At 39.2% G+C, this 27694-nt stretch overlaps 3 protein-coding genes across 3 annotated transcripts in view; 1 reads left to right on the forward strand and 2 right to left on the reverse strand.

Moving 5' to 3' along the window:
- Positions 1-27694, forward strand: part of LOC140138970 (laminin subunit beta-2-like) — a 555517-nt gene that overhangs the window by 175581 nt on the left and 352242 nt on the right. The gene's annotated exons all lie outside the window — the stretch shown is intronic.
- On the reverse strand, positions 16055-17580 carry LOC140139577 (uncharacterized). The gene has a single exon (XM_072161281.1). The coding sequence runs from the start codon at positions 17447-17449 to the stop codon at positions 16055-16057; it is 1395 nt and encodes a 464-aa protein (XP_072017382.1). The 5' UTR covers positions 17450-17580.
- Positions 17975-25798, reverse strand: LOC140139864 (uncharacterized). The gene is made up of 2 exons (XM_072161624.1): positions 25720-25798; positions 17975-21660 (listed from the first exon to the last, which is right to left on the reverse strand). The coding sequence occupies exon 2, from the start codon at positions 20971-20973 to the stop codon at positions 19936-19938; it is 1038 nt and encodes a 345-aa protein (XP_072017725.1). The 5' UTR covers positions 20974-21660; positions 25720-25798; the 3' UTR covers positions 17975-19935.

Below are 27694 nucleotides of genomic sequence, written 5' to 3' on the forward strand. Positions count from 1 at the left end.
ATTTTATGTCGGCCACAAAACTAGTTTGGTTACGCTCCCTCCACATGTGGAGAGAGCGTAACCAAACTGGCCGCTGTAAGATCCAATAGATTTAGGGGTTGTTTACTCACTGTAATAACAGACACATTTCACTACTCAAGTTGACAAGTACTTTCATGGTCGACGCCATTTTATCTTGTGACCTTTGTTGTAACCCTAGCAACCAAATAGATGGCGCTATACTGTTTACTCTCAGAGGGGTTGGTAAGCTTGAACATTACATCTCTCCCTTTTAGATAAAAGTCACTTTGCTTATTGTAAACACTGAATGTTAATGTCCATGAGTTCAAGAGTTCTCAACAAATTGTTCACTGTTAAGCAACTTGTATAGTGCTATGAACTTGTAAGTTTATACCAGGTTAAATAGCAATGTTCATTAAAACTCAGAAGATGATCAACATACTTTGAGTCTGGTGTTTTTGTATTGACCTGTTTTGCATTTTTTTTAAAATTTTTTTATAACACCAAAACAATTAATACAACGTGTTCCAAAAAACTCCAAAACAACACTGAGCACAACTTGCTCAAATTATCAAACTTTGGCACTTGGTATCTTTCCAGTGCTAAGATAAAGTTTAAAGTCTCACAACTGGTACACATGTCTTGTGCACTTTAACTATCAATTTTCAAAGAACAGTTTCAAACAGGGAACTTTGAACATGACGCGATTACGCACCAAATGCGCTTACGCACCAAAACAACCTAATAACATGCGCTTTACTTATGCGGGTAAATATAAGTATGCACTTTACAGAGTGTTACGCTTTTAGAGAGCTAGGTAACATAACTCTCAAGTTTCTTGGGTGGCTGTCTGATCCTTGTGGACCGTCTTGGTTGAGTTGTGCTGAGTTGAGATGGCTGCAATTCAACAGATGGTTCTGCTGGAGTCTCAGCTGCTGCTGGTTGATCAGAAGTCACAGGGAACATTGAGGCGGGGTATCTGCATCTGGGAGTTCCACAGGGTCGTGTGTGGGGACCATTTCTAGATTCATGGGAGTGTCTGCAGGGAGTCTCTTGAAGAAGGATACATTCCTTGTAAGTCTTGCCTCACCTCTTTGGACAGTTATAGCGTTTCCTCTCCTTTCAACTACTATGAAGGGATGAGGATTGTATGGTGGATCGAGCATGTTTTTTCTGTTCTGTTTCACTAACACCCGATCACCTACTTTGATGTTGGATTCAGTCACATGGAGATGCTTGTCTGCGTTTGCGTTGATTTTGCCCTTTTGTTCAGCATCTCTACTGCGAATTTTGTCGTTGACAGTCTTTGTCGGGACTTGTGGAAGGGTCGTTCTCATCTTTCTGCCGTTCAGTGCTTCACTGGGCGAAACACCTGTCGTCGCGTGTGGGGGTACGGTATTGGCGAAGAAAACCCCACAACTCTTGCTTCCAGTTGCTTGCTGTCCGGATAGCTTTCACCAATGTTCTCATAAACCGCTCAACTTCCCCGTTTGCTCGCGGCCACAACGGTGTACATTTACGATGAGTGAAACCGTAGAATTCTGCGAACTTAGTAAATTCACTGCCATTGAACGGCGGTCGATTGTCTGTGCGTACTACTTCAGGGATCCCCTGACGAGCAAATACTGCGTCTAGTTTAGGGATTACCGATCTTGCTGACGAGAGCTTACTATTTCCACTTCAGGAAAACGACTAAAGTCATCAACTATCACGAGCAAGTATTCACCAGTCGGAAAGGGACCTTTAAAGTCAACCGAGACTTCCTGCCAGGGACCATCCGGTAGTTGAGTCATTCGTAGTGGCTCAGGAGGGATCTTTCCTGACGTTGTCGCTGCTTGACATGGGACACATCCGCGAACCTTGTGTTCTACTTTGGAGTCTATGCCGGGGAACCATATCTTTTCACGTAACAGTGTCTTTGTTTTAACGATTCCTTGGTGCGAGTCATGTGCAAGATCGCTGGCGCGTTCTCTCAGGGCTGACGGTAGAACTAATCGCGTATCACAGAGGATGACCTCATTGTCCAATACCATAAGCTCGTGGCGATTTGCTTAAAGTCACTGATCGCGTTGTCATTCCAGTCCTTTTCTTTTCCACTTAGAAGGGCTGCTTTGATCTCTGTAGTGTGGAATCATATGTTTTGTCGCTTCGACGACTTCCTCGTATGTCATTGCTTTTGGAACTGCGTTATGACATACGTAATGAACGTATTCATCAGATACTGATACTTGCGATGCAAGGTTAGGGTCGGTGTGACTGGGTGGGTGCCTGGACAAATAGTCAGACGGATTGTCTTTCCCAGGTTGATAGACGAGTGTGTAGTCATACTGCTGAAGTTTTAACAACCACAGTTCAATGCGTGCATTTGGCTTTGAGTTCTTGTTATTAAACAATGGCAGAAGTGGCTTGTGGTCAGTACATACTACAAAATCACTACCGAACAAGTACATGCGAAAGTGCAAAATTGCCCAAGTCACGCCTAAGCGCTTCAAGCGCTCAATTTGTGAGTATCTAGATTCTGTATCCTTAAGCGCGCGGCTTGCATATGCTACCACGTGACCTTCTTGACATAACATCGCTCCTAGGCCGCTGGGGCTAGCGCCCACAACAACAGTTGATTTTTGGCAGGGTCAAAGTACACGGTTACTCCTGATCCAGCGAGGCGCTCTTCAGATTATCAAAAGACTGTTGTTCATCGGTTCGATCCCCACTTCCACTCTATATCTTTGTGGGTTATCTGGCGCAAGGGAGCGGTGATTGATGCATAGTGTGGTATGAACGGGGCGACATATTGTGCCATTCCAAGCAAAGACATGACCTCTTTCGCATTGCTAGGGGGCGCTGCATTGACTATAGCCGCTATCTTTTGCGGGTCAGGGGTGACGCCTTCTGCGCTGAATACATGTCCGAAGAATTGTACTTTGTGCTGCGAAAACGCGTGCACTTGCTTTTTGTTTAAGCGCGTTACATTCGCAAGAGTCGCTGAAGCACCGCTGCAAGATTCTTGTCATGTTCCTGCTGCGTACTGCCATAAACAATTATGTCGTCAGACATGTTGCGACATCCATCCAAACCTGCTAACATACGCGCTACCGCATTTTGGAAGATTTCTGAGGCCGCGTTTACCCCAAACATTAATCTTTTATACCTGTACAATCCTGAATGGGTTGTAAACGTGGTAATGTACCTACTCTCTGGGTGTAATTCAAATTGATGGTAGCCTGCTTTTAGGTCAAGTGTACTAAAGACAGTGGCTCCGTTCAAATCTGTGATAACTTCCTCAATGGTAGGCATGGGGGCGTTTTCACGCTGTATTGCCTGATTTGCTTCCCTCATATCAACGCTTACACGCACTGATTTGTCTTTTTAGGCACTATCACAACAGGGCTAATCCAAGGTGTTGGACCTGTCGCGCACTCGATTACATCATCATCGAGTAGCTGCTCAATTGCTACGTCAACATCTTTTCTCACATGAAAAGGAATTCTCCTATGTTTTTGGATTTTTGGTTGCACGTTTTCATCGATGTGCAGTTTGATCACCTCATTTTTCACCTTACCAATACCATTGAAAAGATCATCATAACTTGCTATCATGTCATCAGTATTGTTTGTGACTGAGACATTGTTTGTGATTTCAATTAGCCCAAACTCAGATGAAGTTCTAAATGACAATAAATTGCCTGCGCTGCCCTCTACAACACTGAATTTGGTTGTTGCCTGCGCATTTCCAACGCTTACACACGCTTTAATCTCACCAATGACAGGGAGGGAGCTTTTGCATTATAACCAAAAACCGGCGACTTGATTCTCTTAAGCTGGTTGAGGGCGCACTAGTTTCCTTGGCGGAGGCGATTAAAGGATGCGCTATCCATGATATTGACACTGGCTTGTGAGTCAATACCGGCTTTTAGGACTACGCCGCCAATCACCATGTCGCATGAGGGGAGCCGATCTTTTTTACGCGAGCTGGTGTTTGAGAACACGTATTCTGAATCGTCATCCTCTTGCGCGTTTGTTGCTGCGCCTACTGCGTTTGCTTTTTTTGAAGATGAACTATAGCAGTATTTCTCAAAATGATTGCTCCGCCCACACGAGTGACATGTTTTACCTGCTGCTGGGCACGGCGACTGCGTATGCGGATAAACGCCACCACAATTCCTGCATTTGTTTGACGCTGGGCATGGCGATTGCGGATCATGCGGCCATGCGCCACCACAATTTCGGCATGTTTTCTTTCCTTTGCGGTTTCCTGATCGCGCGTTAGCTTTGTTTGCGCGCTGCTGATTTGATCTACGGTGTGCTTTAGGCTTTCTTGCACCTGCACTATGCACAGTGGCAGTATTAGGCTCGAGCGTGGCTGTATCTGACATAGACATCGCTTTCATATTTGTGCTTGATGTATGTCCTCTAATTGCGCAGCTTCGGACAAAAATTGAGCGAGTGTCCACACCTTCTGCACAGCTTTTTCCTTTAGCCTTGCATTGTCCACAGTTAGAATTAAGTGTTCCAAGATACGCTCATCATGAATCCATGATTGTCACCAAATTCACATTCACCTGCTTTTTCTCGTAGTCGCGCACCGTACGAAGCAGTAGATTCACCAGGGTAGGGTCTTGTGCTCGAGAAAAGGTATCTCGCATGTTGTTTGTTCTTTTTAGGAAGGTAGTACGTGTTCAATTTAGTTCTCAGTTTTGTGTACACATCACCTTCATCTGGGTCTGGCAGAGATTTCGCCAACCTAGCTATCTCCTTTCCCCCGAAAATTATGATTGCATCTTGCTTGTCTTGTGCCTGTGTTATTTTGAAAATCTAAACTGTCTCTCAATATCCTCGATCCAATCTTGCCATGCAATGCCCGTCGATATTTGGTCGCCTGCATGAGTGAATGGGGCTATTTTTAGATTTCTCGATTCAGTGACAACAGTTATTTCTTGTGCCATTTTCACAGTTACTCACAGTTACAAAACCTCTCTTGGATCACTACTAGATGCTGAAGTATCTTGTATCCCATCCTCGTCGCCAAAAATGTAAGATCCAATAGATTTAGGGGTTGTTTACTCACTGTAATAACAGACACATTTCACTACTCAAGTTGACAAGTACTTTCATGGTCGACGCCATTTTATCTTGTGACCTTTGTTGTAACCCTAGCAACCAAATAGATGGCGCTATACTGTTTACTCTCAGAGGGGTTGGTAAGCTTGAACATTACAGCCGCAGAGGAGATGTTGTTTCTTTGCAAATTCCCAATGTTTTTCAAGCGTCCAAATGTATTGGGAACTTTCATAATGATTGCATATTATCATTTTGGAAGAAAAATCTAAAAATTTAAAAAGATCGTACCTTAAGGCTTTAAATGATTTTAGAGTAGCTGCATGTACCAAACTCAGCTGTTACACCAAGACTGCTTTCCCCCTTCCCCCTGGGGTGCTGCAAAGTTAGTGACCAAAACGCCAGGCCAAAACGGGGGCCCCATGGGGGGTGCAGGGGCAGTGGCGTAATTAGGGCATAATGGGCCTGGGGGGAGCTGGGGGAGGGGGGCAACGTGCCCTGGGCGCTACGACTATAGGGGGCACCAAATCGGCAACACTAAAAAAATATGCTATTCCCACACCCCCGCGTCTAAGATATAAGATATAAGGAAGGGGCGTAGGGGTGCCAATTTTGTTTCTTGCCCCGGGCACTACCAACCCTAGTTTTTTAATACAGTTTCAAGTTAGTGTATAAACCTTTTTATTCATTGGTAGAGGAATTTAACTGTTGTTTTTACAAAAGCTAGACCTGTCAAAATAAGTGACTTCTAGCTAGAGATGGGTTATTCCGTTTATTTTCCTACATCAGTGATGCGCGCGTTTAACATATTAACACACATTGACCTAGCTCGCCTGGCGGAAAGATTTCATGAATATCGACCGCAACTCACAAAACGGAATTTCTAACAGAATATGTTATTACCAATGGTGCCATACATAAGTTAAAAGTCGCAGTCAACGGCCCAAACATGTCAGAAACTATGCATTATTTCGACGTATTAGTATTAAATAATGAATGTTTTGAGCAAGTTTCATGTAAATTATTAAGGTCGTCTTCAGATTTTGTTACTGTTGATTAGCATTGAAAAATGGAAAATTGAAGGTTGAAAATGACTCTAAACTTTGCTCTAAACGTTTAACCGATCATGCATGCGTTTAACGATACATGGGTTTAACGTTCCCATGCCTAATTCTAGCTGCTGCTAAAAGCATAACAACACCTTGGACTAATAATGATGCTTGAATAATGAAAAGAGCTCTCGCTCATCCTTATTTTTAAGTGTGGAAACTAATTATCCATTTCCATGGAAAGATTTGGTGACCGCACTTCTGCAGTGACCCGGGCCATCTACCAATACATGTAAAAGCAACATTATCAATGGGTTTAGGTGCAACTATTGAATCTGCATGTATCATTGCATCAACGGGTCACTATGGTAACTCATTAATTTTGGGCAAATGAGTCACCAAAATTTGCAAAATAATACTGGGTGTCTCTTTGTTATGCCAGTTTTAATAAGTGAAGCATAGATTTTGAGTTGCTATCTACTGAAGATGGCAACGCTATCTACTGAAGATGGCAAAGCTATCTACAGAAGATAGCAAAGCTATCTACTGAAGATAGCCAAGCTGTCTACTGAAGATGGCAAAGCTATCTACTGAAGATGGCAAAGCTGTCTACTGAAGATGGCAAAGCTATCTACTGAAGATGGCAAAGCTATCTACTGAAGATGGGCATGCATCTACTGAAGATGGCAAAGCTATCTACTGATGATGGCAAAGCTATCTACTGAAGATGGCAAAGCTATCTACTGAAGATGGTAAAGCTATCTACTGAAGATGGCAAAGCTGTCTACTGAAGATGGCAAAGCTATCTACTGATGATGGCAAAGCTATCTACTGAAGATGGCAAAGCTGTCTACTGAAGATGGCAAAGCTATCTACTGAAGATGGTAAAGCTATCTACTGAAGATGGCAAAGCTATCTACTGAAGATAGCAATGTCAAATGCTATTTACTGAATATAGCAATGTCAAATGCTATTTACTGAAGATAGGAATGACAAATCGTCAGCAGAGTGCTACACTATCGTAATTGACATTTTTTGGCAAATTTGAGATGTTGATGAATTATGAAAAAAAAAAAAAACACACATTTTAAACCAGGTTTTAAGTTTCCAAATAGCTTTATTATTTTTTCATTAAATAAAATATCGTAAGTGCAATGCAATTTTATTACTGCCTGCAAGAATATCACAAGTCATGTGCCACTTACAATAGTCTTGCATGCTGATTTTGTTTTTCATCTGCTGCAAGACCATCATACTTTCTTGCAAAACAGTCTCTAACACATCACTGACTGTGAAGCTGACAGCTGTATAGGCATTGTCACTAAGCTCATAGCTCCCATGACTGGTAATAGAGATGATAAATCCGGTGTTTTAATTTTTAGATTCAGTAATAAATCTTGAGAGATAACATTAGGGCAAAAGGTGTCTTGCTATTGTAAATATCATTTTTGGTCAATTAATTAAAAATAAATATCTAATGCTTACAGACAGTACAGTTTTACTGGGTATCATGTATTTTGCATCGCAAAACCGATACATGTTCAGAAAAGCCTTCGTATTGACCCTTTTCCATAGGTTGTTGACTTTGATTGGGTTATTGTTGGTTCAAGTCATATTAATTGGTTCATAAGTTAAAATCAGATAAGTCTTATGCACAGTTTTTGTATTTTGCAAGTACATTGTATATACAAGGTTATTAACAAACTGTTCATCTTATTTTCACAATAAGGGCGTGTTCTCACTATGCCTGTTTGATACCAGGACGTGGACTCATACCAGGACGTGGACTCGATCCTACATTGAGTCCACTTCTTAGAATAGTGAGAACGCGAAATAAGTGGTTTCGATCCTACATTCAGGATGTAGCATCGAGACCACCTCGGTACCTAGGACGTGGTATCAAACAGCATAGTGAGAACGCGTTTACAAGTGGACTCGATCCACTTATACCGGAAATGTTGTATACACAACCTTGATGGCCGTCGTTGTACTATAGGCCTATACAATATACATGTCTACATTATATAATTTTCCATGATAAAATGTAAACATGCATTTTTAACTTAAAAATTCGTAGCTGGTATTATAGAACAAATTTATACATGCGCATGCTTTATTTCATGAATTTACAATATTTATTTTTTATGCGGAAAAAGTCGATGTTCGTTCGTTGTTCGAGATGCTTGCCGTAGTTTGATGAGCAGCATGCTTCTCGTGCAGTGTGAAAACAACGGCATCGCGGCAAGATACAGATTTTATCCAGTTTCAGAATTAAACAAAACGACATTGGGCTTTACAGTATAATACAAAAGAATATTCAGGTGTCATATTCGTTTTTGAGGTGTACATTTTGCTAGACTGAGTTAAAATTACCAATCAAAATTAGTATTTTGATGGTGATTTAGAAGTTGTGTTATGCGTGTGAATCGGCGTGCTTGACCAAAATCAGAAATAACAACCCGATGTATTTCTCTCATTTTACACGTATAGGCCTATATAAAATAACAGTTTTTAGAAGTGTTTATTTCAGATCTGTCCAAATACATGCATATATCACAAAATAACATATCCATAGATTGAAGGAATATATCAGGGGGCCTGGAAATAAAACATGATCTTTCCAAATTGATAGTCTATAGTAAAGTTTGATTTGTGCTGTGAGTTCGGCTCAAAACATGCATTGGAACAGAATTTGTGACGCCATGGTCATATGCATTGAAGCGCTTGATATTATAACATCCGGGTAAGTGGAGTCGATCCTACATCAGCATTTTGGTGTTAGTGAGAACGCGAAATCAATGTGGACTGAGTCCACTTGTATGTGGACTCGGACCTAGGTACGAGACCCCATGTCTGTAGTGAAATGCACGACCTAAGATGCACCCATTGCTTAAAATAGGACATAATTACAAATTACCTTTGTGGTCTAGTCGTATTCTGGCAAATTTCACTAACATTTGTTTGTCTGTTGAACCCTTTAATGTTTTCTTCTCAGATAAAACATGTTTCATTTTGTTTTGAAGTCCCGAGGCATGTCAGGGAGCTTCAGTTTTAGCTTCAGTTTTTAAAAAGAAAACCAAAAATAACATTTTCATCAAATAACTGTTGTTTTGTAGCATAACCATGGGTAATTTCAATATCCTGGCACGTAAGATAATAGAGATATGATGATGGAGGTAGAAGTTTTTGAATGACCCTCGTATATTATTAAATTTAAATTGCTTTACATTCCCATGTCATTTTATGGTTACTTTGGAAACAAGCGGTTATGCAAAACACAGATATGTTGCTCCTGTCCACAACTGCACTTATGACAGTGTAGCACTCTGCTGATGAAATGATATCTAATTATCTATTGGAGACAACGATGTCAAATGCTATCTAATGAAGAGGTGAATTATAAATAAAATACTGGAATAACTTACGAATTTTGTGAATTTTCATCCAATCTCATTGGACTTCATCTGGCAACTGCAAAGATGCTCCGGTATTGATCGTAGTCGGAGACTGGTCACGTGTCAATCGGCAAGGAATATTGACAATCGATGAATCCCAGGCGTGCGACAGTTGGAATCTCAGGCCCCCTCGTTTGTTGATAACTATCCCCTATTGTGCTGGTGTCTCTGAAAGAGTAAAGAACATCTACAAACTCTTCGACATCACAACAGCGTTTAAGCCGGTAAATAAATTGCATGCGGAAAACTAGTGCATGTTAAAGATAAGCCCCCAGAGACAAACAATCTAACCTTGTCTACGGTTATAAGTGTGGGGATTCGGACTGCACAGAAGCGTATGTAGGAGAAACAAAGCAATCCCTTAAAGGCCGCTATAAATATCTGGAAAACACATTAAGTTGGGAGCTGTACAAAGTTTGGTGGAAAAGAGGTGAACATTGACTTGATTATATTTTAAGCCTACTTAATTGGGTGGTCCTTGAAAGTTTGCCTGGTCAACTGGATCCCCCTTTAAAGCTCGTCTTGGTCAACATAGACGGCCTAGTTCTACTGACTGGCAACCGGATTCTGCTATATACGCTCATGCCAAAACTTCCGGACATCAAATCGACACGGAGGATGTTATCATTCTAGATCGTGAGGAGAGGTGGTTTGAGCGGGAGTTCGTGAAGCGATTTGGGAACGAGTGGAGAAGCCATCCCTCAACAAACGAGGGGGCCTGAGATTCCAACTGTCGCACGCCTGGGATTCATCGATTGTCAATATTCCTTGCCGATTGACACGTGACCAGTCTCCGACTACGATCAATACCGGAGCATCTTTGCAGTTGCCAGATGAAGTCCAATGAGATTGGATGAAAATTCGCAAAAATTCGTAAGTTATTCCAGTATTTTATTTATAATTCACCTCTGTTTCTACGACTGGATGAATCATAATATACATCAACAGCTATCTAATGAAGATAACAATGCCAAGTAATATCTACTGAAGATAGCAATGTTATGCTATCTACTGAAGATAACAATGTCAAATGCTATCTAATGAAGATGGCAATGTCAAATGCTATCTACTGAAGATAGCAATGTTATGCTATCTACTGAAGATAACAATGTCAAATGCTATCTAATGAAGATAACAATGCCAAGTGATATCTACTGAAGATAGCAATGTTATGCTATTTTCTGAAGATAACAATGTCAAATGCTATCTACTGAAGATAACAATGTCAAATGCTATCTAATGAAGATAACAATGTCAAATGCTATCTACTGAAGATAGCAATGTCAAATGCTATCTAATGAAGATAGCAATGTCAAATGCTATCTACTGAAGATAACAATGTCAAATGCTATCTAATGAAGATAACAATGCCAAGTGATATCTACTGAAAATAGCAATGTTATGCTATCTACTGAAGATAACAATGTCAAATGCTATCTACTGAAGATAACAATGTCAAATGCTATCTAATGAAGATAACAATGTCAAATGCTATCTAATGAAGATAACAATGCCAAGTGATATCTACTGAAGATAGCAATGTTTTGCTATCTACTGAAGATAACAATTTCAAATGCTATCTACTGTAGATAACAATTTCAAATGCTATCCACTGAAGATAGCAATGGCAAATGCTATTTACTGTAGATACTGAAGATAGTGATATCAAATGCTATCTACTGAAGATAACAATTTCAAATGCTATCTGCTGAAGATAGCAATGTCAAATGCTATTTACTGTAGATACTGGACTATCTACTGAACATGCTGAAGATAGCAATATCAAATGCTATCCTATGCTATCAAGATAGCAATGTCACCTGGGCTTATGGAAGAACAGGGGATACCTTAAAACATCCACTGAATGAGTATTCCAGGTAAAATATACAAACAAACAAATGGTAAATACTATTTTGAAGATGGTGATGCCAAATGCTATCTCTTTTATTAAAAGCAATGTATATACAAGGCCACCTATTAATGATGGTATTGCCTAATGGTATCTACCTTAATGATCAAAAATGCTCTCTACTGATTAGAGTTGATATCAAAGGGTACTAATAAATCAGGTTTTTATCCTATAGTTTGATCAACTCGTAATCGGCGGACCTTATAACATCGCGGATTAATATCAATATATTTTGTTGCAAGAACTGTCTTGTGATATCTCGCCAGAAACATCATAAATTATCAGTCAATTTTGTCCTATATTTTATCTACTTTCTTTAACATGCACATTATAGACCAGACAGGTAAACTATGTCCCTAACGTGGGTCTACTTTTCGGCGTAGTTGTAAAGCCTAACAATTCCTGCCGATTACAAGCTGATCAAAGTATACATGCCTATCTTTCCATAGAAGTGTAACATGCAGCAAACATAAAAATGTATTTAAAATGTTACAAATGTGTTATAAACATGTTTTGTATTTGGTCAAAACATTTTAATAACATTGCAGAACTTTATTAGATGCATCAACATCTCAGTACACCTGAATTATTTCACTCACAACAAGTGATACGCATTTATTGATAAATCGATACATCATTTACCAGTGCTTGAATCTAGCATAATGTGACCAGCTCCAAAAACCCCAAAACAAGTCGCCAGACACGTTTTTGAGTTAAAGGCCTTTAAAGAAGACATTCCCATAAAAAAAAAATCAAAATTTTGGAATTCTTAATTTCATGGTATTTGACTGTAGGACTAAGTGGACTTTTGAATCCTTGAAAGTACCATTGAAAAGAGGTTTATTTAATCAATAAATAACAGTTGAATTATGATAATCCCTATTCAATCCTGTGTAAAGTAAACTAATTGGCTTATTACTCGGAGTAGCAACCGGCAAAATATCAGTTGCGCGCGCTAAAGGGGGCAGGGGCCACAGCCCCCACTTTGTTGGTCATTCAGGGAAATCGGTCATTTCCGAAATGACTGATTTTGCCCGCACCTTACACTCCTAATCAGACTCCATTTGGGGGAACCGAACAACCTGCCCCCCCCACTTTCAACAAAGGCGACGCCACTGAAAAATATCAAGGTATCATTTACAAACTTATCCATATCTTGAAAAGTATTGATGCTATTATAATTTTGGTATCATTTTAAAGCTTCTTGTCTAGTGCTTTTATTATTTATTGAAATCACGTAATGTCAAAAATGCAACTTGTTCCTTGTTTTGTCAGAGCGGGTCACAATCATAATATATGAAAAGATGGAGTCTCAGCTTATGAAACCAATGCAGTATAAAAAAAATTCTTTCATCAACATTTTATTAAGGGAAGTTGTCTTAGCATCTCACTAGCAATATACCATAAATGAAGGGGGTAATTACTTTGTTCAAATCAGTGACAATGGGGCAAAAACCAACAACAAAGAATGATGTTCTTGCTTGTAAAACATATCAAAGCCTTTGTCAACATTATTGCAGCACCTTTACATTTGAATGCCCTCTGCACTGTGTTATGTTGTGTAAAGACATCAACATGTTAATTGAATACCTTAGTGGAAGAAGGGCCCAACTCCAATTTTTTACAAAAATGAGTTAGACCCAGCATTTTATTGCCAGCAGACTGGTCTTCCTTGTGTGTGAAGGATGAGCCAAAATCCACTCTCCAAATAGTCTTCCACGTACACTTAATCATGAGTTTTCATGGAAGAAAGGCCCAACTCCATGGAGTTGGGCCCTTCTTCCACAAATATAGTGTTAAAGAGGAATTTTGTTCATCCATGAAATCTGCTTTTCACTACAATAAATTTTCTTGCCAACCTATTACATGAGTTCTACTTGTGCAATTAATGGTGATTATCTAATTTCTGTAGCTATTTATAACACAGAACTGGTACTTGTGGTATATTAGTGGAAGAAGGGCCCAACTCCAGCTTGTATTAAGACCTGTACCGTTGCCATGGAAACATCGTATATAATTTCAAATGTATGTACTATTGTATGTTCAAGTATTAAAGGTCCCCTGAAGATAAAATCGTTCTGCCTATAAAACTTTTCCAAATATTAAGTTTTTTCTTAATATCTCAAAAACAGTTTTGATGGAGTTGGGCCCTTCTTCCACTCAGGTATTCAATTGTGAACTTGTGAACTAAGTCTTTCAACAAAGAATACACTGGCACCTCATTTTTGAGAACATCATGGGTTGATGGACAAGGGTCCTGACTTGAGGGCAAAATAGGGCTATTCCAGTTGAAATCCATACACCCCCTATAGAGGACATGACCTAATCTTTCACACAGGGAGTGTAAATTTCAAATGAGGTTACTAAATGAGTGACTTCATTTGAAGTCTATACCCCCTGTGCCTTCCATAGGGGGTCTATGTATTTCATCTGGAATAGCCCCATAGATCCTTCCCCCTCTGGTTATGCCATGCACCGATACTCATACCTCCTTAAGTGGCTGTTAAGTTCAAGCCCCAGTGAGGTTGGAAAATGTTCTCATAAAAATAATTTGCGCAAGCTTGAAATTCCCCTGGACAAGGGAATAGGAAATGTTTTGGAGCTGGTCCTGGTTGCAATGTTTATATGTTGTAGACCAGTGGTGTAGCCAGGGGGCAGGGGGGCCGGTGCCTGCCCCGCTCGTCATGGCTATTGGTTCATGTAAGGCCGTCGGTAGTCGGAAGGCGTTGGTGAAAAAAAATTGGGTTAACAATAGACTATTTTTCACCCACAATGACAGAAAAAAGGGAGGAATTGTAAAAAAATGATAAAAATGGTGAATTAAATTGAATTATACATAACAAATATTTCCATCGGTACATTTACAAGTTGTGTCCCCCGGATCCAAAATCCTGGCTACGCCACTGTTGTAGACTAGAAGACTCGTGCTGTTCAGGAGCCGCTCTTTGCTCTATGAGTATTTTAGGGTATTGGTGTCCTTGAGGCCTTCTCACTATTTGCTATGAATTGCTTTGTGCTATAATTCACATTAATTGTAATAGGCTTCTCATAGCTATGCATTTGTTGGTGCTGTTTCAAGTTCTCGGCCAATGTAAAACCCTTGTTGCATACTTTACATACATGATGAGGCTTCTCATTGCATCTCATTGCACTCTTTTGCTTTGTGCTAAAGTTCAATTTAACTGTAGGCTTCTGATAGCCATGAATATGTTGGTGCTGTTTCAAGTTCCCTGCCACTGTAAAGCCCTTGTTGCATACTTTACATACATGCGACTTTTCTTGGCTATGGATTGATATGTGCTGATTTAATTTGAATGTCTGTGTAAATGTGTGAATTGGTTCGTGCTCTTTCAAACGATGTGGCAGTGTAAAGCCTTTGTTGCATAGTTCACATGCATGAGGCTTCTCATTGCTATGAATTGTTATGTGTCGTTTCAACTTATGTGCCTGTGTAAAGCCCTTGTTGCATACTTTACATACATGAGGCTTCTCTTTGCTATGGATTGCTATGTGTTGTTTCAACGTATGTGCCCGTCTAAAGCCCTTGTTGCATACCTTACATACATAGGGCTTCTCTTTGCTATGGGTTGCTATGTGCTGTTTCAAATATTGTGCAAGTGTAAAGCCTTTGTTGCATACTTTACAAACATGATGCTTCTCTTTGCTATGGATTGCTATGTGCTGTTTCAAATATTGTGCAAGTGTAAAGCCTTTGTTGCATACTTTACATATATGAGGCTTCTCATTGCTATGGATTGCTATGTGCTGTTTCAAATCACATGCCAGTGTAAAGCCCTTGTTGCATACTTTACATATATGAGGCATCAAATTGCTATGGATTGCTATGTGCTGTATCAAGTCATCTGCCAGTGTAAAACTCTTGTCGCATACTTTACATACAAAAGGCTTCTCGCTATGAACTGCTTTGTGCTGTTCCAATTGATGTGCCAGTGTAAATCCCTTGCTGCATACATTACATGCATATGGCTTAATCTCTTTACTGTGAGTCTGTAAATGTGTTTTTAGGCTACCTCTGTTCTTGAAGCCTTTATTGCAAACTTCACATTTGTAAGGCTTTTCATTGTTATGAACTCTTTCATGCAGCTCCAAATGATTTACCAATGCAAAACCCTTGTTGCATACCTTACATACATATGGCTTCTCTGTACTGTGAGTCTGTAAATGTACTTTTAGGCTACTATTGTACTTGAAGTCTTTATTGCAAACTTCACATTTGTAAGGCTTCTCATTTTTTGAACTCTTTCATGCAGCTCCAAATGATTTGCCAATGCAAAGCCCTTATTGCATACCTTACATACATAAGGCTGCACTTTCCTATGAGTCTTTAAATGAAGTTTTAGGCCACTTGTGTACTTGAAGCCTTTACTGCAAAGTTCACATTGGTAAGGTTTTTTATTACTGTGAACTGATATGTGCCGTTTCAAATCACATGCCCAAGTAAAGCCCTTGTTGCATACTTTACATACATGAGGCTTCTCATTGCTATGAATTTGTTGGTGCTGTTTCAAGTTACCTGCCAGTGTAAAGCCCTTGTTGCATACTTTACATACATGCGACTTTTCTTTGCTATGGATTGCTGTGTATGCGTTTCAATAAATATGGCAGTGTAAAGCCCTTGTAGCATACTTTACATACATAAGGCCTCTCTTTGCTATGGATTGCTATGTGCCGTTTCAATTCATATGCCTGTGTAAAGCCCTTGTTGCATACTTTACATACATAAGGCCTCTCTTTGCTATGGATTGCTATGTGCCGTTTCAATTCATATGCCTGTGTAAAGCCCTTGTTGCATACTTTACATACATAAGGCTTCTCAGTGCTATGAATATGTTGGTGCTGTTTCAAGTTACCTGCCAGTGTGAAGCCCTTGTTGCATACTTTACATACATGGGGCTTCTCATTGCTATGGATTGCTGTGTGCCGTTTCAATAAATATGGCAGTGTAAAGCATTTGTTGCATACTTCACATGCATGAAGCTTCTCATTGCTATGGCTTGCTATGTGCCGTTTCAAGAAATATGGGAATTTAAAGCCCTTGTTGCATACTGTACATACATGAGGCTTCTCATTGCTATGGATTGCAATGTGCTGTTTCAAATCACATGCCAGTGTAAAGCCCTTGTTGCATACTTTACATACATGAGGATTCTCATTGCTATGAATTGCTCCATGCTGCATCAAATAACGTGTCAGTGCAAAACCCTTGTTGCATACCTTACATATATAGGGCTTCTCTTTGCTATGGATTACTTGATGCTGTTTCAAGTGATGTGGCAATGTAAAGCCCTTACTGCATATTGCGCATACATGAGGCTTCTCATTGCTATGGATATGCTGTTTCAAGTGATGTGCCCGTCTAAAGCCCTTGTTGCAAACCTTACACACATAAGGCTTCTTATTTCTATGAATTGCTTTGTGCTGTTTTAAGAGATGTGGCCATTTAAAGCCCTTATTGCATACTTTGCATAGATGAGGCTTCTTTTTGATAAGATTCAGGTTTGTAGCAAAGGGTTTTCTAATAGTCCAATTCTGTTTTCTTGTGAAGTCTTTGTTACAGTGTTGGCATTCATATAGCTTCTCTTTGGTGTCTGATTCATACCAATACGGTCTAATCCGCTTCTTGTGTTGGATCAGGTGACTCAGATAGAGATACGTGTCATAGAAATACCTGCTGCAATATATACATTTATAGGGCTTCAGATTGAATCTATTCAGGTGTGTAGCAAAGGGTGTTCTAATAGTACAATCATGGTCCATCCAATTCTGTTTTCTTATAAAGTTTTTATTACAATGTTTGCATTTAAATAGCTTCCCTTTTGTGTCTGATTCATACCAATATGGTCTAATCCGCTTCTTGTGTTGTATCAGGTGACTCAGATAAGTGTCGTGGCAATACCTGCTGCAATACATACATTTGTGAGGCTTCAGGTTGAACAATTTTTGAGGTCTTCTGGAAGTCATGTTCTGAAATGAGGATTTAAAAAAGGAATATTGTGAAATGTCAAGTTTTATGTTCTGTGATACTGTACATGATGTTGGTAGTGTTTTTGTAGACTAAACATACTGTATCAACCACATACATTGTAGCTTGAATTCTCAGAAGATGCAATAAATTAGATGATTTATGTCCATTTTTAGCCTACATGCCTTGAAGTCAAACATGCAATAATCATGAGCCCTTCAGCCCTGCTAAAATCACTTCCCCTCCCCCTCTTGGCCTGCCAAAAAATCTTCGCCCCTTTGTACATGCCAAATTTTTGTGATCTCAATTTGCAAACCTTAAATGGTCTAGGTACATGTTGCGAGCAGGAATAATTTTATATTTGTAAGCGTTTCCGTACTGTTTTCCTTCGCCTTTTTAGAGCATTTTATTAAAAGGCGTCCCATGAATGCGTGCCAAAAATTGCTTGCCCCCCCCCCCTCGACTTGCCAAAACTTGTCCCCCCCCCCACTTTTGGCTCGCCAAAGGTTTTTTGTCCCCCAATTTTACTCTCCCACCGGAGCTCATAATTATTGCACTGCCCCTTATGTTATTGTGAAACCCTAATCCAGGAGTGCATTTTTGTTAGGCAGTATTTACAATCAAACTCAATGTAGTTTATTACAGAAAGAATACGCTCTTCAATCCAATTCACCTTTGCATGTATCCGCCATCTTGCTACCAAAACGAGCCCTTACCAATGTTGAAGTATTTTTAAGCAGTATTTAAAGCCTTAATGTACAATCTTTTTTTCGGAATATACCTTTATTTTTTTCAAAACCGACTTTTTGGCATATTTGTAATACTTACACCATGGACGTACTAGTACGTCCAGTCGTCCATGCTTACACATATGTTCCAACTTAAATCTGAACTTAAAATGAGCAAACTGTCAAATTTGTCCTATTTGTAGTAAGTTCCGAGTTCCGACTGATTTTGCTTGATCGCATCACATAATTATAAGAAAATTTGATTTATTGTCAGTTTTTGTGTTTCAAAACAAAGGTTGGGTTTTCAGAACGCAGACTAAAGAATATCATATTCTTTCAACTCATACATTAGGTTTTACAGAAACAAAAAATAACTGTTATTTTCAGAGTTTGAGAAATAGGCATTCAAAGATCCAACTATGAATATCAATAGGATGACACCACCATGAGAGTAACATTCATCGGTAGTCCATTCAGACACACACGCTTGTTTCTCTGTTTACATTATAGCTATCGAATACATTTAAATCACAAGGCTGCCAATTCTATAGTATGGAGCATAGTGAAACACTGCAACAATAAAATATTGACTCTATAGTGTTAAATGGAATTGAAAATACATGTCTATAGCTGAATATGTACTGGGGGGGGCACTCAACTTCAATTTTGGTAGGGGTATGCGGTGTGGCGCGCCAAACTGTGGGAACTAAGAACTGATTTTGGGCAAAATAGAGGCTTGATGAACTGAAATTTCAATATGCTTTATGAGTCTTGTGAACTAAAATTGGGCCAAACTACAGGAGCTAAAAAATCCAAAATTTTCCCAATTTCGACTAAAGAGCTACAATACACTTGTCAGAGTTTGAGGCTCAAAATACTGGAACATGATCCAATTATGGGTCTTAAGGAATTATCAGAGAGCCTGAAAAAGGGACCCTTGACCACCGCACATACCCATACCACATTTATATGTCCCCTCTGGGTATATATACTACATCACTGAGTGGTAGCGATCAGTTTTAGCCAATGAGAAAGGACGCCTTTTCTTGCATTCGGAAAAGCCAGCAACCATAATTATTGGTGAAATACCAATCGCCCGTCGCTCATCGACTGAGTATATAGGCCTAAATTCAGCTTATTTTGTAAAGTGGCACTTGAATTCATATGATTCGCTGCAAGGAAAATATAATAATTTACCTGCTGTGGATGCTGTGTCCCAGTGAGGTTGCAAAATGTTCTCATAAAATACTATGAGTCTGCAAATGATTTTAGTGTACTACTGGTGTACTGTATTGCTTTATTTTGAAGTTCACATTTGTAGGGCTAATCACTATTAGCTATGAATTGTCTTGTGCCATTTAAGCGATGTACTTTTATGGTCTTAAGGTACTTGAAGCCTTCACCACAAAGTTCACATTTGTAAGGCTTCTCATTGCTATGAATTAGTTGCTGTGTGCTGTTTCAATAAACATGGCAGTGTAAAGCCCTTGTTGCATACTTTACATACATGAGGCCTCTCTTTGCTATGAATTGCTATGTGCTGTTTCAAATCACATGCCAGTGTAAAGCCCTTGTTGCATACTTTACATACATGAGGCTTCTCATTGCTATGAATTTGTTGGTGCTGTTTCAAGTTACCTGCCAGTGTAAAGCCCTTGTTGCATACTTTACATACATGAGGCTTCTCATTGCTATGAATTTGTTGGCGCTGTTTCAAGTTACCTGCCAGTGTAAATTAAGCCCTTGTTACATACTTATCATACATGAGGCTTTTCTTTGCTATGGATGGCTGTGTGGCGTTTCAATAAATATGGCAGTGTAAAGCCCTTGTTGCATACTTTACATACATGAGGCCTCTCTTTGCTATGAATTGCTATGTGCTGTTTCAAATCACATGCCAGTGTAAAGCCCTTGTTGCATACTTTACATACATGAGGCTTCTCATTGCTATGAAATAGTTGGTGCTGTTTTAAGTTACCTGCCAATTTAAAGCCCTTGTTGCATACTTTACAAACATGAGGCTTCTCATTGCTATGGATTGCTATGTGCCGTTTCAATTCACTTGCATATGTAAAGCCCTTGTTGCATACTTTACATACATAAGGCTTCTCTTTGCTGTGAATTGCAATGTGCTGTTTCAAATCACATGCCAGTGTAAAGCCCTTGTTGCATACTTTACATATATGAGGCATCAAATTGCTATGGATTGCTGTGTGCTGTATCAAGTCATTTGCCAGTGTAAAGCCCTTGCTGCATACTTTACATACATAGTGCTTCTCTTTGCTATGGATTGCTATGTGTTGTATTAAGTCATTTGCCAGTGTAAAGCCATCGTCGCATACTTTACATACAAAAGGTTTCTTGCTATGAACTGCTTTGTGCTGTTCCAATTGATGCTCCAGTGTAAAGCCCTTGTTGCATACCGTACATTCATACATGTATGGCTTATGTTTACTGTGAGCCTGTAAATGTACTCTTACATGTACATGTAGGCTATCTCTGTTCTTGAAGCTTTTATGGCAAAGTTCACATACATATGCCTTCTCATTGAGGTGAGTTTGTAAATGATATTTTAGAATACTAGGGTACCTGAAGCCCTTATTACAAAGTTCACATTTGTAAAGCTTCTCATTGCTATGTATTGTTGCATGCTGCTTCAAATGATGTCTCTGAGAAAAACCCTTGTTGCATACTTTACATACATGAGTCTTATCATCGCTATGGATTGCTATGTGCTGTTTCAAATCGCCTGCCAGTGTAAAGCCTTTGTTGCACACTTTGCATACATAAGGCATATGAGTATTCAAATGTATTATCTGAGATACATAAGACTTCTCTTTGCTGTGAATCGGTGAAAGTCTATTCAAGTGTGTAAATTAGGCTTTTCTACATTCATGGTCCATCCAATTCTGTTTTCTTGTGAAGTCTTTATTACACTGTTGGCATTCATATAGCTTCTCTTTGGTGTCTGATTCATACCAATATGGTCTAATCCGCTTCTTGTGTTGGATCAGGTGACTCAGATATAGATAGGTGTCATGGAAATGCCTTCTGCAATATATACATTTGTGAGGCTTCAGGTTGAAAACCGTGTTGCATACTGTACATACATGAGGCTTCTCTGTGATATGACTTGGTTCATGCTGTTTTAAATGATGTGCCAGCTTAAAGCCCTTGTTGCATACTTTACATACATGAGGTTTGCTGTTAATCGGTGAACGTCTATTCAAGTGTCTTTTTTTAATGGTCTGAGTACATTCATGGACCTTCCAATGCTGTTTTCTTGTGAAGTCTTTATTACGGTGTTGACATTTATACAGCTCTTCTTTCGTGTCTGATTCGTACCAATACCGTCTAATCCGCTTCTTGTGTTTGATCAGGTGACTCAGATATAGACAAGTGTCATAGAAATGCCTGCTGCAATATATACATTTGTGAGGCTTCAGGTTGAACAAGTTTTGAGGTCTTCTGGAAGACATGTTCTGAAATTTAAAAAAGGATTAAGAAAGGGACACTGTAAAATGTGAAGTCTTGTTTTTGTATTATGTAATGTGTTATTGTTTTTTGCAGACTGAATTGTATGGGGCTGGCATTTTCTTTGGAAGGGGGGTCCCAAATATGTCGGTGACCGGAGCCAATTTTTTTATGACTCGATCCCCCTATCACGGGCAAATTTTTTTTACGACCCCCCCTATCTTGGGTCGGACATTTTATGACCCCCCTTCCACCTACACAGACTCAAGACAAAATATTCATTGCCGGAACTAAGGCGCGGGGCAGGTGGTGGCCGCATTGCATTCTCTAAATTTTCATCGTCAACCGTGTAATTGAATGGGATTATTTTGAAATTTTAAAACACTTGAAATATCACAAACAAATAGGCCTATGTTGATAAATAATATAAATACAAGCTAAAACCATTTGGGTTTGATAATGAACCCCACAAAACTAACCGACTATATTGGAAAATGCCATATACGGCCGGGTGGTTTCATGAAAGTGCACGGAGCGTGTTAAATTTTTCATCGAAAGTGTAAGGAAGGCCCGCGGAGCGCGTAAAAATTTTGCATAGATTGTACGCACATTTTGATTGTACGCACATTTTGATTGTGAAGTTAAAGAATGCGCGCGCAGGACACAAAAATTTTAAGTCACCAGCTCTCAATAATTCTATGACCCCCATATTTTGGGTGTTAAAAAAATTATAACCCCCCCTATTTTTGGTCTAAAAATTCTATGACCCCCCCTGTATTTTGGGACCCCCCTTCCGAAGAAAATGGGGCTGGCCCTAAGAAAATATTGTGCCAACCATATACGTATATGACATGAAACATGAATCTAGAGTTTTCAATTTCATATATCATAGTCATACTCATTCGACTACAACTCGCTGGACTTATGAGTCAAACTGGGCACAACGACTCGGACCTCAGGATTTGAGAACTCGGCTTTGAGTCGGGCAAAATTGGGTCTTTTTTCATTGTATAATCATTTACCTGTTCTGAATTTGGTTTCACTGAGGAACCAAATTCAGTCCTATTTTATATACAAACTTGGTATCTTCATGGTGATAGTATATATTATGGTGACCTGATATACTGTATAGTTTTGTGTCGTGATTTCATTTGCATATTGTTTGTATTTGTGTTTTTAATATGTATGGGGGTAGCCTTAATTACAAACTGCATATATATGTGACACGATCAAGGGAAATGAGTCGGATGTCGCTAACATTGATTTTGAAATATTGGCAAAGAAAGTGTTAAAATTCTTTTGTTTTCTTTTGTTTTCAGCGATCGATAAAGTGATATAACTTCGCAAAGAAAAGTCGTATCAACTTGGGGTTTTCAGTTTCTGAAAGCTCTAAATGTCCTCTTTAGAAATATGTAAAACTCATTTTCGACCAGGGTCGACATGTGACTCAATCCCCTTGATCATGTCACATGTATCATGGTTATGTGTATGTAAATGTCATGCATGAATTTAAAGATTTGTGGATGAGTGGATGCATGTGCGTCGTGCGAATGTGTAAATTAAGTCTAGATGGGAGTCTCGTGTACAGTCATTTGGCTATGATGAGACATTGGTTTGATTTTGCTCACTGTTGGTAACCCACGTACGCTTTAGATAGGGTGGGTTTGAGAGGTCCACAAAATGCTTAGGTTTGAAAAATTTCTGGTTAAAATGTGTGTCCAAATATAAAGGGTGGTCACTGATAAAAAGTGTGGGTTTATAATTCAACAATCTCAAAGCTTACTGTAATTTCCGATTGAATGACACTAAATGACACACTGTAGTGTTTGGTCATCTAAAACTTCAATATGTAATTCTCTTTGGATGCATGTAATTCTCTTTGGATGCAAATCTGCACCTCCTTGACCACCATAACCACTTATGTATGATTTAATAGTAAGTAGTAACCACGCTTAGAAAGGGTGGGTTTTGGAGTTTTGGTATAAAGGGTATAAAATAAAAAGGGTGGGTTTGAAATAAAAAGGGTGCGTTTGCATCACCACTGCCAACTATGTAATCCCCGTTGTCACTTTTAAAACTGGACCTTCTTCTATTCAGTTGCTGGTAACTTTACTTCTTGAGGTCACATTTGATTCAATGTGGTATATGTGTCATAATGTGCATCTATGAAAAAAATTTAAACAAATTTGGTTCAAGTTTGAAATTGTGATTATTTTTCCAAGTGTAAGGATACTTTTTTGGCGCAGTTTACAATGCTTTGTAAACACACTTCTACCTCATGTCCAATCAATCAATCAATCAATCAATAGGTCTATCAATTCTACCAGACATATTATTTATTGTACTCTTTATATGATTATTGATTGATGTGGTTGACTGGCAATATGAGACTTGGGTACATTTGACTGACAGGGTTGCCAAACCTGCGATTTGGTAGCCCAATTGGGCAACTTTTGACAGACCAGATTTAACACAAAATTCTTTTTAAACCCAAACTAAAATCTTATGCTCGGACATTTTCATCTTTTATAAACAAAATGCATGCTATACATTTTTTAAAGGCTTTGTGGGGGGGGGGGCACTCAACACAAATGACCATACAGGTATTCCCCACAAAAAAACCCTTTTAGGATTTCGCAACTCCGAAAGACCCCGTATAATTAACCAAAATACAGCTCCGAAAGACCCTGATAATTTCAGCTCCAAAATTGCTCATTCCTCATATTTCTGGGTTTTTTAGGACATTTTTTTAAACAAAAAAGCCACGAAAGACCCCTTTTACTGGTACGCCATCAGCTCCCAAAGATCTACCACCAATTTTTTTATGTGGCCCCTCCCCCCGGCGGAGAGGTCAAACAGGTTGTTAATTATTGTCAAATTTAATATTTTGCAACATAACATAACACTGTCCTCAAACATTTGAAATTTGTAGTTACTATATATACAACTGCATGAATCCCCATAAGAATCATCGAATGGTACTACGTTTAAGTAATATAAACTTTCAAGAAAAACGATTGTGGCCTAATTCAGATCGACAATGAAAATTGTTGACTGGTTAAAATAAGCAAATAACAAAAGAAAACTCAAAACAGATGGCCATAGTAATCAGGGCTTGAAATAAGATTTCAGATCCAGGAGCAATTTGGTTTTGTGCACAATGCACAAATCAATTGTAGCGGGTCCAGTGGGGACTTGGCCGGGATGTAACAGCTCAATGTGTCCCCGCAGTGTGGGGACGAAGCGGGGGGGTGTACGGGGATCAGTGATGCCTCTCAAACAGGTTGGGATCTACCCGGGAGTGTACCGGGACGTAACAGAAGGAGTATACTCACAACTGTGCTAGGTCGTATGTGGGGGAAACACTCGCGGGGACTTCGAACATGGTGCCTGGGGCTAGGGGCAGGCACTTGGCCGGGGATGTACCCGGGATGTACACTGCGGGGACTAAGGTTAAGCCGGGACTGTAACATGTTTGTAACAGTTTCCAAAATTACATCCCTGACCCCGGGTAGGTCCCTGCTATCCCCGGGACTACAATTCATTTGTGCATATACACACTTTTTCCTTTTAGCAGCCCGGGTAAGTTTGCCCCTATATTTCAAGTCCCGATAGTGAATACATGCATGTACATGTACACATGATAATGTATGTATTCAGTCATGCATTTTTAAGAACTATATGATCCAGAACATGAAGCTACATGATGAAATATATGTATACATGCATAAAGTTGTTTTCTTTAAACTTCCGTGGTCGTGCCTGTGCGTATCGCGTACACACAAAAGCAATAAACAATCACGCTGATTGGCTGATCAATGCACTTGACAACAAGCCGGCTGACTCATTGGTCTTGGCGCGGTAGCGTAGTAGGCTTAACCTTGTCACTTCTACGCGATCGCAATTCACCAGCGCGTACCCGGACCACGGAAGTTTAAAGAAAACAACTTTAGTATATATATGTCATGCATGTGTGTACTATAAGCTTAACAATATTATAACATCATCATGAGTGGACTAGCTCACCATTTTACTTTACTACTATATAAATCAGCTTTTCAACTTACTATTTATTTATGCAAAATTGGTTTTTCATTCTGTTTGATATGTACGGTACATCACTCTTTCTAGGATCTGTTCATTGACACACACACTGCAATGAATACACATTCTGCATGTTGCTGTGTGTGCAGTGTTATTAGGGTCACTGCATATTAATAGGGGTCACTGGCTGTTCTGTATACTATTGATAACAATTCCCTTTAAAAGGGATGTGCAGTTACAGAGATTAATCTTATTTTGTGTGGGATACATTTTGGGTAAACAATATTTAAATAAATTAAAGAATTTACTTTTATGTTTGATTTATTGATTGGACTAATGGAAATTAAGCATAACTTTCCAATTCATGTTTGCCAAAATTGTCAGTATTTTGAATAACATGCACAGACCCCGGGCACAGACTTTTCTTTTAAAAGAAGCTGCACATACCAAACTCACCGGGGCACTCAAATATAATGATGTAAGCATGTGTGACAAAAAAAACGTGTGAAAAGGGGTGTTTTTTCTTGGTTGAGCACGTGTGACGCGTTAAAGGGGTAAAAAACAGTTCAATTTTCATGAAAAGGGGTATATGTGACATGATCAAGGGGAATGAGTCACATGTCGGCCCTGGTCGAAAATGAGTTTTACACATGTTTCTAAAGAGGACATTTAGAGCTTTCAGAAACTGAAAACCCCATGTTGATACGACCTTTCTTTTTGAAGTTACGCCAATTTGTCAATCGCTGAAAATAATATAAAACAAAAGAATTTTAACACTTTCTTTGCCAATATCTCAAAATCAAAATTAGCGACATCCGACTCATTTCCCTCGATCGTGTCACATATAGTTTTAAAATCGTTTGTAATTCATTTAGGGTACCATATCTTAATCCGCTTTTCAAATCTGCTGAAACTCCGATTCCGAAAAAGTTTATTCCAGTGCCGGAATTCCCCGTTCATAGAAATGTCTACAGCTTACTCCAAACCTAAAGTGTCACTCTGTTATGCAAATATATTTCATGACGTATTTCATGTCAAATTTTTTTTTAACCCTCCCACTTTGTGAACTCAAAACATTCTTAATGGACCTAAAACTTTTTGACCCCTCATATTAGGTTCAAAACTATTTTGACCCCCCTCATTTTAATGTAGCCTACCATTCTACATCAAAGGACAGAAGAAACATATTAATGATACCTACTAAAATTTGTATTGATGTGCAATGAAATTGTATGTCCATGTCATTGGTATAAAATATGTGAAATTGTGGAATTGTTTTATCATTTTGTAAAGTATGGTTTATGCAACCCGGGAACCCAGTATAAAAAAAACATCCAATTATGATTGGAATCAGTGGCGATGGAAGCATTGAAATTTAGGGGGCCGGGGGACGAGTATATTTTGTTCTGGTTTTACTGGAACTTATAAATAAAAATAAAATTTTGGGGGCACAGTTGACAAAAAAATTGCAGTTGCAAATACATATAGAGACTCTATTTTGAGCATTTCAAAATGTCATGTATTTGAGCTTCTAAGAAGGCCTTATTGGGATGATGTGTGTGTGTAGCGTTCAAAAATTTTGTATTTTACACTATTTTCGCCCATGATTGGGATAAAAATGCCTTTATTGTGACAATGTGCGCACACACCGGTCGCAAATGTTTCCTATTTTACACTATTTTGGCCCATGATCAGGGTGAATTTAGGTGGAAAAGGGGCTACTTGCCCCTTTTCTTTTCCTTTGCCCTCCAGATTTTATCTTTCATTTTTTTGTCAGGGGAACTTTTTCTTTCATCTTTGTCATGGGGGCACTTCCCCCCCTGCCCCCTGGCTACGGTACTGCAGAAATGGTGTGTTTTGCTATTTGATGGGCCAGTTCGCGTGATTGCAAAGTGCAAAATTTTGTAATTTTACCCTTATTTGGGCCCAAAACATGATGCTTTTTGATATTGCATGCAAGTAAATCTTAGGGCTCTCCTATTGGTTTTTTTAGGGGGA

Source organism: Amphiura filiformis, chromosome 18 (assembly GCF_039555335.1).
Source record: "Amphiura filiformis chromosome 18, Afil_fr2py, whole genome shotgun sequence".
NCBI lineage: Eukaryota > Metazoa > Echinodermata > Ophiuroidea > Amphilepidida > Amphiuridae > Amphiura > Amphiura filiformis.